Source organism: Typha latifolia, chromosome 3 (assembly GCF_019914945.1).
Source record: "Typha latifolia isolate L0001 chromosome 3, TyphaL0001v2, whole genome shotgun sequence".
Lineage (NCBI taxonomy): Eukaryota > Viridiplantae > Streptophyta > Magnoliopsida > Poales > Typhaceae > Typha > Typha latifolia.
Genome location: NC_133088.1, coordinates 2,560,096 through 2,569,400, shown reverse-complemented (window position 1 = coordinate 2,569,400; position 9,305 = coordinate 2,560,096). Strand labels below are relative to the sequence as shown.

The following is a 9,305-nucleotide window of genomic DNA, read 5'->3' as shown; positions in this document are numbered from 1 at the left end:
ACAAAATTATTAGTATTTTTATTTAAATAAAAATTTTAATATTTTATTCTAATCTAAACTATAGTGAGAGCAAAGTCATACAAATAAAAGTTATATTTTAATTTCAAGCATAATCACATAAGAGCACTTTCAAATTTACCATACTAAAAATTATATATATATATATATATATATATATATATATATATATATATATATTAATAGGCAAGGGTATATATGTCATTTAGTACTTTGGCCACAAAATTTATTATGGAGTTGTGAAGGTGGAGAGAGAGACACGAGTTCGGCGCACATGGGCGCGGGCTTCCCGACAGGCGAACAGGCGCACATGGGTCCTTGGTCCCCCCACCAACCATGGAATCTTCTCACATGCGCCACACCTATTTATTTTTCCTAAAATTTTTATTTATTCTATCACCACCCCATTTTTTTATTTTTTTATTTTAGAAACCCCTGGAATATTATTACATATTTAGACCAATAATTATTTAGCACGAGCACGGGAAATGAACAACTATCATCCCTCAATCAAAGCTCTTAAGTTTTTAAAAATTTAACCTCCGTTTTATATCCCTCGAAGGTTTGTTTTTTATTAAAAATTTATAATAATTTCTATAATTAAAAGGCTTTGACCGTTTGCTTTGAGAGTATTATTTAATTTTGGATGAAAAGTGTGATGGTTGTAATTTAATTATAAGAAATTCGAGAGAGTAAGGTATACTCTTTATTTATTTATTTTTAACTTATAAAACAAGGAGAAAAAAAAAATGTTTAGTAGGACTAATGATGGTCCCATCGAAGAGTCCGCCACTTCCAGCGAAGCCGAATACTTCCACAACTCCACTTTCCGGAAACTCGAGATCGGCGACTTCTCGGTCTCCGCCGCCGATTAATCGCCGCCGCGCACTCCCAAGACGAGGCCCACGTGGGCCCACCTGGCCCGCTCCGATCCACTGGCGCCGCTGCGTCATCTGGCGTCACGTCTCCCTTCCGACACAGCGGGCACGTGTCGTCTTCTGGCGGGGTCGGACGGTTGCGCCAATCATATTAATATGCACCGGACCATGCGTAGGAAAAAGGTTCTCATCACTCCATTATTGTTGCTCGCTCTCTCTCTTTCACTCACTAATAAGTGCATGTACAAGGAAATAAGAATAAGAGAAAAGGAAGGTGAAGAGAGATCTGATCTAATCTAATGGAGGGTGGTTTAGCTGTGTTAGGTCTAGAGGAAACCGAGCTGAGGCTTGGATTGCCGGGCGGCGGCGATGGGGAGCCGACGAAGATCTCCGGTAAGCGGGGCTTCTCGGAGACGATAGATTTGAAATTAAAATTGCAAACATCAGTGGTGGATACAGAGGAGGTGGCGAAGGAGAAGAACATCCTCGGATGCAACACCAGTAATCCTGAGAAGCCTCCTGCTCCCAAGTACGTTGTCTTCTTAATCTCACGTATATATATATATATATATTCTTTGGTTTTTGTTTGTGACGCTTTCATATCTACATATATATATAGATCACAAAAGAATTTTGATAGAAGAAAAGAATTTAACTGTGGTTATAAGTATCTCTAGCTAGCTTTAATTTGTTTCTCAAGAAGTACTTAATTTGTCTAGTTTTTCTTCCATCATAATCATTTCTATATGTATATATAACTAATTACTAGCTATAACTATGTACGAGTTCTACTATGAAAACACCTTAACGTATATTTGCCACTATCTTCTATTTGTCATATATATATATATATATATATAACTTAATATGCATGCAATATTTTTTAAAAAGGTGGGGAGTTGGTCTACCACCAACTCAACATTCAGTGGCCATCATCATCATGGGCTGGCTATGAGTGGATGACTAAAATTAACCGAATGGCTAAGATGTTGTTGGTTGTTAACAACTTACAAATCTCTTTCGTTTATACACTTATTAAGCTTAATGGAGATGTTTGTAGGATAACTTGTTTGGTAGAAGAAAACAAAAGAGCTAGCCAAAGACGTGCTATATATCTACGACACCCACATGAGAACATTGATGAGTAAATTAAACAAGTGGTCCTTCTAAAGTTTATTAGTCCTAGCAATGTTAGTAGAAATTTAAGGTTGATTTTATATGTGTATATATATATTGATCATTTTAAGTCTCATTTTCATATATAATTAGGGCACAAGTGGTAGGTTGGCCACCAGTTCGATCATACAGGAAGAACATCCTCGCCCTCCAACCGGAGAAAGGGAGCAAGGAAGAGGGCGAGAAATCCGGCGGCAGCCCAGCGGCGGCGGCCGCCTTCGTGAAGGTGAGCATGGACGGCGCGCCGTACCTTCGCAAGGTGGACCTGAAGATGTATAGGAGCTACCAAGAACTCTCCAAGGCATTGGAGAAGATGTTTAGCTCATTCACCATTAATGGTAAGCAAATAAACCAAAAATAATAATAATCCAGCATGAAGTATATATATATATATATATATATATATATATATGTGTGTGTGTGTGTGTGACATGGAATATTATATATAAGGTGGCATGGCAATAACAGTATACATATCGAACACAATAGTCATGTGATTGCCAGGACATTGCACCCCATATCGGTAGCTGTATCTGTACCCATTATTGGCAGTCTTATGCTAACTCAATTAATGTCTGAATTGTTCTTCCATGCATGGGTGTACAGTTCACTATGGGGGATTAATTTAACTTTTATATATATATATATATGATGAAATAGTTTAATTAGCATTTATTTAACTAGGCTGGTCTTGGAGTAATAACTATTACTTTTTATTTTATTGGAAATCTAGGCAACTGCAGCTCTCAGGGAGTTACTGGGAAGGACATCACAAACGAAAGCAAGTTGATGGATCTCTTAAATGGTTCTGAGTATGTTCCCACTTATGAAGACAAAGATGGGGACTGGATGCTTGTTGGAGATGTTCCATGGGAGTAAGTTTCTTTAATTAATCACAATAATCAGCATTATTTTTTTCATTTTCTATTTGTTTATTTTGGAGTATTAACCATTAACTTTACATAACAATATCAGGATGTTTGTGGAATCATGCAAGCGTCTTCGGATAATGAAAGGATCGGAAGCCGTCGGACTTGGTTAGTATATATCTCACCCTAATTGCTTAACTTTATAAGACATAGATAGGTAGTAGTTCTTCATTTATTAGATATTTTAGACTAATTTGTTTGATTTCTTCACAATAATATTATTACTCCCTCTTAATTTCAGCACCAAGAGCAATGGAAAAGTGTAAGAATAGAAGCTAATTAAGAAGGGTGGCCTCAGTATATGGATCAAGCAAGGCATTACAGTCTGTGTTTGTATTTTTTTTTTTCTTTTCTTTTTTGTTGCTGTTGTTATATATAAGTTGATAAATCTGTCAGTATAATATATAGAACTATTTCTCTTTAATTCCAACGGACAAGAAGCAAGCAATGTAATTTGTTCTCCAGCGCTTTGCTGTATGTCTACATTGCTCTTCAATGTTGTGTTCAATAATATTATGTTTAATTTCATATCATTATTGTGGATGGGATGGTGGTTTCATTCCATGAATATAACTGGATCTTATCATAAGATTCCCTATATATATTGATCATCTTTAATTTGGTCAGTATCCAGAGTTAATAAGCTGTACAACCAGCTGGAGGAGGGACCAATCCATGTGCATAATGATGGCCATTGGTTTATATATTCCTAGTTTCATACTGATATTGGCATAGTGAAGACCATTATATATTATATGGTATATGCACTTTATTGAGGCTACAAGGTAGAAGAATATAAGATTCACAAAGAAAATAGTGCATAGTTTCAAAGTCTAATCCTCATAGGTAGATCAACTTCCTTCAAAGAGGAGACTAGCAGTTTCTTGAGGGTAAAAACTGGACCTCTTGTATACTAATTAAATCCATCCTTATGCATATGGTGGAATTTTTCAGGACATGTTCCTTCATTTCACCAACATAATTGAGGGTATTTCTCGCTATATAAACTGAGTACAAATGAACAGTTACCTTCTCCCAGAAATTAAGAAATAAATAAGATTGGTGTTCAACTTATATTACATATCCATGCCAACCAAAGTTTTTTCAGTATGAGAAAGTGCCACATTCCACGAGGAAATTACATGAACTTAGTCTCAGAAGTCAACTGACTTAATCACAAGATCTGCATTCTTCTTTGACTTCAGGATGAGCTCTGCATTTGGCCGGTCATTGTAGCCAACCTGTTTTTTGTTTTTTTTTTTTTTCATCAAGACAAAAATTGTTCAGTTGAGGCGCACTCTTGAAAAATGTATGTTGGGCATGTTTCTACACATGGAAGTTCTTGATTTATCTCAAAAGAAGGCACAAAATTGAGAAATTTGCATGTAATTGAGAAAACACACAACACACATCATAAGTAGTAATTAAAGTATCTTAAAAAATATTACAAACCTTTTAGAAAAATATAAGACTCTTCGGAATGAGATGCTTCATAATATCGCTTGCAAAATATTACAAACTAGAATTAATTAAATAGTGGACTAATTTTAATTGTGATCAGCAAGTATTCAACAATAAACAAAATTATTGATTAGTCAATAGTACTGAAGTATTCTGTGACTATGTAGTGACAGCCATTTGCGAATCAGACAATTAATGAAGCATATGACTTAAGCCAACTAGCAGAGCTTTATCAACTAGATCAATTCACAGACAATAAAACTGCCAAAAACTATTATGTTTTATGCAATTAATATATGTTGATATCCAATCTACATAGCCAATTGTTGATTTAAAAACTGTTCATTACCATGTCAAACACTAAAATAAGTAGCTAACTGATACATAGATATATTAGTATATAGGAGCTCATTTTTTTCTCAGATAATTGAAGAAATCTTAAGAGAACACCATGAAATATACTTCACAAAGCTATTTTGTTATGTAACTCAACTCTCCAACAAGAGAAGACAAATGGCCGACCAAAGGAAAAGAAAATCTTACCCTCCATTCTGCAACGTGGGGCTCCTTTCCTACAAAGAGCAAGTCAGAAAAATAAGGATGTGCGTCATAAATATGAAACACAACTACTAATTGCTAATAGCAGTACCTGTAAAGATGTGCCTTTTCAGAACTCTTTGCATTGCAATGTCAATATCAATGTCAAGGAACCTAAAAACATTGAGCACAATTGCACATGAAAATAAGTAAAACTAATCACAACCCACAAGCAAATAGAAAATTCATGATCAAATTTGAGTACCAAATAATTAGAAGATTGAGCATGTTACATCTTAATGCCACTCAAAAACACCAAGATCCATCCATGGTCATTCCAATGGCCATTGGCATTCTATTTCATCAACACCTTACAGGCGTAATAAATGTTCGCCGTGTTGGCATGCCGGCACGGACATATTGTCTGTTCTGAGCGAAGACTAGGGGGGTGAAAACCTACAGGCCTTAACCGTATCTCTCATAGAGAAGGACCTTTACATACATTACTATCAAATTTAAGCCAGGAAGAAATATCCATGCCAACTTGGAAGTCAAACAACCAAAGAAAATTTACTGTCTTGTTGCATGCCACTAACATGGACTTACCATTTCTCATCAAATAGAGTGGACACCTCCTTCCAAATGTCCTCTTCCAAGAATAAGTAATTTCCCTCTACAATCACTATTTTGTGCCTGCCAAATATAAGATACAGGAAAAGATAGAGCAATCAATAAAAGTTTGTGTCTGTTTAACTAATCAAGTCCTTATGTGCTTGCGTGTAACTATATTCTACAAACTTATGCAAAAAGTGCCAATTCTTTCCCGAATACTCTAGAAAATGGTTCACTATCTTTTCTGCTAAAGGAAGGCTGAGTTTTCTCCTGGTTAATTTCCCCAGTCAAAGTGCTTTTTGGTACGCCAAAAGAAAATAGAGAAGTTAACTTCTAGCAATTTTGTTGAAAATAAGTGTTTCTCTAACTAAAAGGGGAAAAAATATTGTGCTATAGTGATGTATACTATATGTAAGAAGTAAAGATGATGCATCCAGGTAAGATGCATAAATTAGACCATCTGCATGCAATCAATACACAGAATTCCAATAAATACTATTTGAAGGTCGACTGAAGACCATAAAAATGGATAACTTACTGGGGTCCAACAAAAATGTCATTTTCTATAGGATCGCCAACACCGTGATCAAATGATGGTGCATAAACTGATCCCTGCAAACCATCCATCATTAAAAGATTGTTAAAGCATGAAAATCTCCATCTACTAGTTTAACCATGCATAGGTTCTAAAGAATATTGTAACAATTCAAATGCAGAATAAGAGATCAATATATATATATATATTGATAGAAAGGTCTTCTTTAAGAATAGACTACCTCACTCCTTAGAGTATGTAAACATTTAAGAAGCAGATCTGGATTGAATGTCCATGGTGCTGAATTATTATTTTTTTCGGGGTCAGTACTTTTTGTGCATAAGATCCCTCTATTGTAATTGAGTAATCCAAGGTAGATTTCTCACCTCCTCTTCTTGCATGTGCTTCCTTCGGATTCTAGAAGCACCAGAAATAATATTAGTGTCATGCCACAAGCAACATACTCTTGATATAATTAATATGACAGAGAAGATCTGACCTCCATAGCATCCAGCTGGGAACGATAAAGATGGAAACCATCCATAGGTAGCACTGTAGCAACTTCATCAGGTGGAACCATTAAATCCATTTCCAAGACTTTCTGGGACCAAATCACATTTATTCGATGAATCACTTCAGACGCCACAGTTGTCTTGCCGGCACCAGGTGGACCAGCCAAACCTACGATATATCTGAAAGTGACACTACTACTACTTCAGCACAGTACAGGAATGTCCTATAAACTGTTCTTTCTATAAAAAATTCAAGACTCATATTTCTTGATAGATAACATGCTTTCTAATAACAAGCATTTATTAATATGATACAAAAATGCATATGCTTCATCATTCTAAGAAGTATATCCATATCCAGAACCATGACACTATTACAGGAAGAGGAACTTACTTCGAATTATTATCCTTATTCTTTACTGCTGTAGAAATAAGACGTTCAGCTAAAGTGTCATACACCTCTTCAATAGACCTTGAAATTTAGAACAGGGTTAGTCTCTTATCGTTTAAACCAGAGTTTCAAATTCTTCATCTAAATGATGACAACTCAGTAAGTACAGCATATCTAAATTGTATTTAATGAGGATTCAGAAGACAAAATAAGACAAAACTAATACAGAAGCAAAATTTGAGACACGGGAGTATGGGACCAACAGGAGCTTCGCAGTCCAAAAAAATACTTAATTAGTTCGCTTGCATGAAAACTTTATTACGTGATGGAATAGAATAGTCCCATTTTACTATCAGTTAGGCAACTAATCCTCAACTGTAATAGACCTTCACCTAGAAAATCAGCAATATATCTTGTACCTGCCTACTAGAACAGGGGCTTCTTGTCTCTGAAGACATAGAACCTGAAACAGAAAAGGCAGCCAAACATCATAAATAGTGATTATTTAGTACATGATTACTAAGTTGGCTTTAAAAATAAGACACTCACCTTCTGGTTCTTTTTCTGCACTGTATTGGCCCAGCTTTGATATCTGGTTCTTGCAGTCACTGTTTGTAATGCCCTTGTAGGAGGGACTAATCCCAAGTAATGATGCCATTTGACTTCTCTCCTACATGGCCATGGCTCTGCCAAAATATTATCACAGAGAGAGAGAGAGAGACAGCCATGGCCATCTCAGCATCAATTTCGGAAATTACAAAGACAATGATAGGGAGAGTAAAGCAAACTGGTGCATAAAAGTATGCAAGAGAAAATTCTATGCTATATAGCAAGGACTGCAAGAAATTCAGAATGGACTAGAGAACTTCCATAATTCATATTGCAATTAAATATCCTGATTGGAAATCATGGGGAAACACATGTGGTGAAGAAAAATTGTGGGGCATATTATACAATGTTCACTAAATCCATTTATTTTTCACCAAAAGTTTTTTATGTATTAATACCAATTTTCCTCTAAAGAGAGAGAAACAAGGTGTTAGCCAAGATGACATAATTGAGGGGAAAAGTCAAACACAGATGCACTACGAAATTATTTCAGATAGGTCAAAATTACATGATCCTGGAAAAATAAACATCCTGCCAATCCTATGCAAGCAAGCAAGCAAAATTCATACCAAACGACGGTGATCTGAGTAAATAATAGCAGCAATCCTAGCCTCGGAAAAAATGCCAAACAAGAGGTACATGAAGGTGTCTAGTTTGCGGACATGTGCAGCAATAAAGTTGGATAGTAATTAACTAATATTATCTTCAATACTACCATTTAAAAAGGAAAAAAATAAAAAGAAATAAACTTTTTACCACCTAAAACCAGCATCAGATGCCCACGAGATCGGGCTCCAAAAACCCAAATCAGATAAGTCTAGGAATAATTCGTGCTACAAAGAAGGATCCGTCGTGCATCCCGGCAAGAGAATGCAACAGAGCAATATCAGATCGCAGAAAAGATTCAATTTTCTTCACGAATTCATGGCTTCAAAGCCCATCGGCTAGCGATGTAGCGATGTAGCGATGTAGCGATGTAGACGATGTAGCGATGTAGACGATGTAGCGATGGAGAAACGAAGAGAGGATAGGGGATCGCATACCGAATGAAGAAAAGCGGCATAGCTGCGTCCTGCTGTGGGAGAGCGAGAGCGATAGCTCGAGCTCCATCTCTTCGTTTTGAGATGCCGCTCGATTCCGTTCCTAGCTATGTATCAAATGCTCCCTTTGTGGGATTTTCTCATTAAGCACCCTCGACTCTTATATATTCTTCAGTAAAATATCAAAAAACACCTTAGGCGACACTTTGTGTTTTAACTTTGATCCTCAAATCAAGAAGTGTCTTTCTATTTCTCGACGAAAATTGCATTTAGCACCCTAGACATAATTCTATTTTATTATCTTTATGTTTTTCCCTGATTTATTTCGGTAGGATAAATTTTCACCAAGCTTTTAAGCTAACAGAGCAAGTAGTCAAATTAATCATAATCCTAGAATAATTCGAACCAAACATTGCAAATTTGAAGCAAACGAAATACTTGTAGACTTGTAGTGAGATATTTTAAATAGGCATTTTGTGGATCTTGGTAGTTTTAGCTCCTCTGCAGGCTTACATCCAAACGTATCTTAGATTGGCATTCATTTGCATCCTTTATAGGAAGAAATGCCACAGCATGTAGGTCAGCTGGATACACCTGCAGCACTGCA

The 9,305-nt window shown here is 36.1% G+C and overlaps 2 protein-coding genes across 3 annotated transcripts; one reads left to right on the top strand and one right to left on the bottom strand.

Annotated features, from left to right (window-relative positions):
- The first annotated feature begins 1,078 nt into the window (after window positions 1–1,078).
- On the top strand, window positions 1,079–3,529 carry LOC140785272 (auxin-responsive protein IAA30-like). Its single transcript, XM_073133079.1, has 5 exons — window positions 1,079–1,425; window positions 2,166–2,410; window positions 2,806–2,947; window positions 3,048–3,109; window positions 3,243–3,529. The coding sequence occupies exons 1-5, from the start codon at window positions 1,196–1,198 to the stop codon at window positions 3,278–3,280; spliced, it is 717 nt and encodes a 238-aa protein (XP_072989180.1). The 5' UTR covers window positions 1,079–1,195; the 3' UTR covers window positions 3,281–3,529.
- Window positions 3,530–4,031: 502 nt separating this feature from the next.
- On the bottom strand, window positions 4,032–8,855 carry LOC140785341 (putative uridine kinase C227.14). 2 transcript variants are annotated; one of them, XM_073133208.1, is made up of 12 exons: window positions 8,702–8,855; window positions 7,599–7,735; window positions 7,469–7,512; window positions 7,053–7,130; window positions 6,646–6,838; window positions 6,533–6,563; window positions 6,388–6,446; window positions 6,150–6,223; window positions 5,606–5,692; window positions 5,112–5,173; window positions 5,006–5,034; window positions 4,032–4,242 (listed from the first exon to the last, which is right to left on the bottom strand). In XM_073133208.1, exons 1-12 carry the CDS (start codon window positions 8,766–8,768, stop codon window positions 4,156–4,158), a joined length of 948 nt encoding a protein of 315 aa, XP_072989309.1. In that variant the 5' UTR covers window positions 8,769–8,855; the 3' UTR covers window positions 4,032–4,155. The 2 variants fall into 2 exon arrangements, with proteins under 2 accessions (XP_072989309.1, XP_072989310.1); XM_073133209.1 differs by having other exon boundaries at window positions 8,418–8,830.
- Window positions 8,856–9,305: the final 450 nt, after the last annotated feature.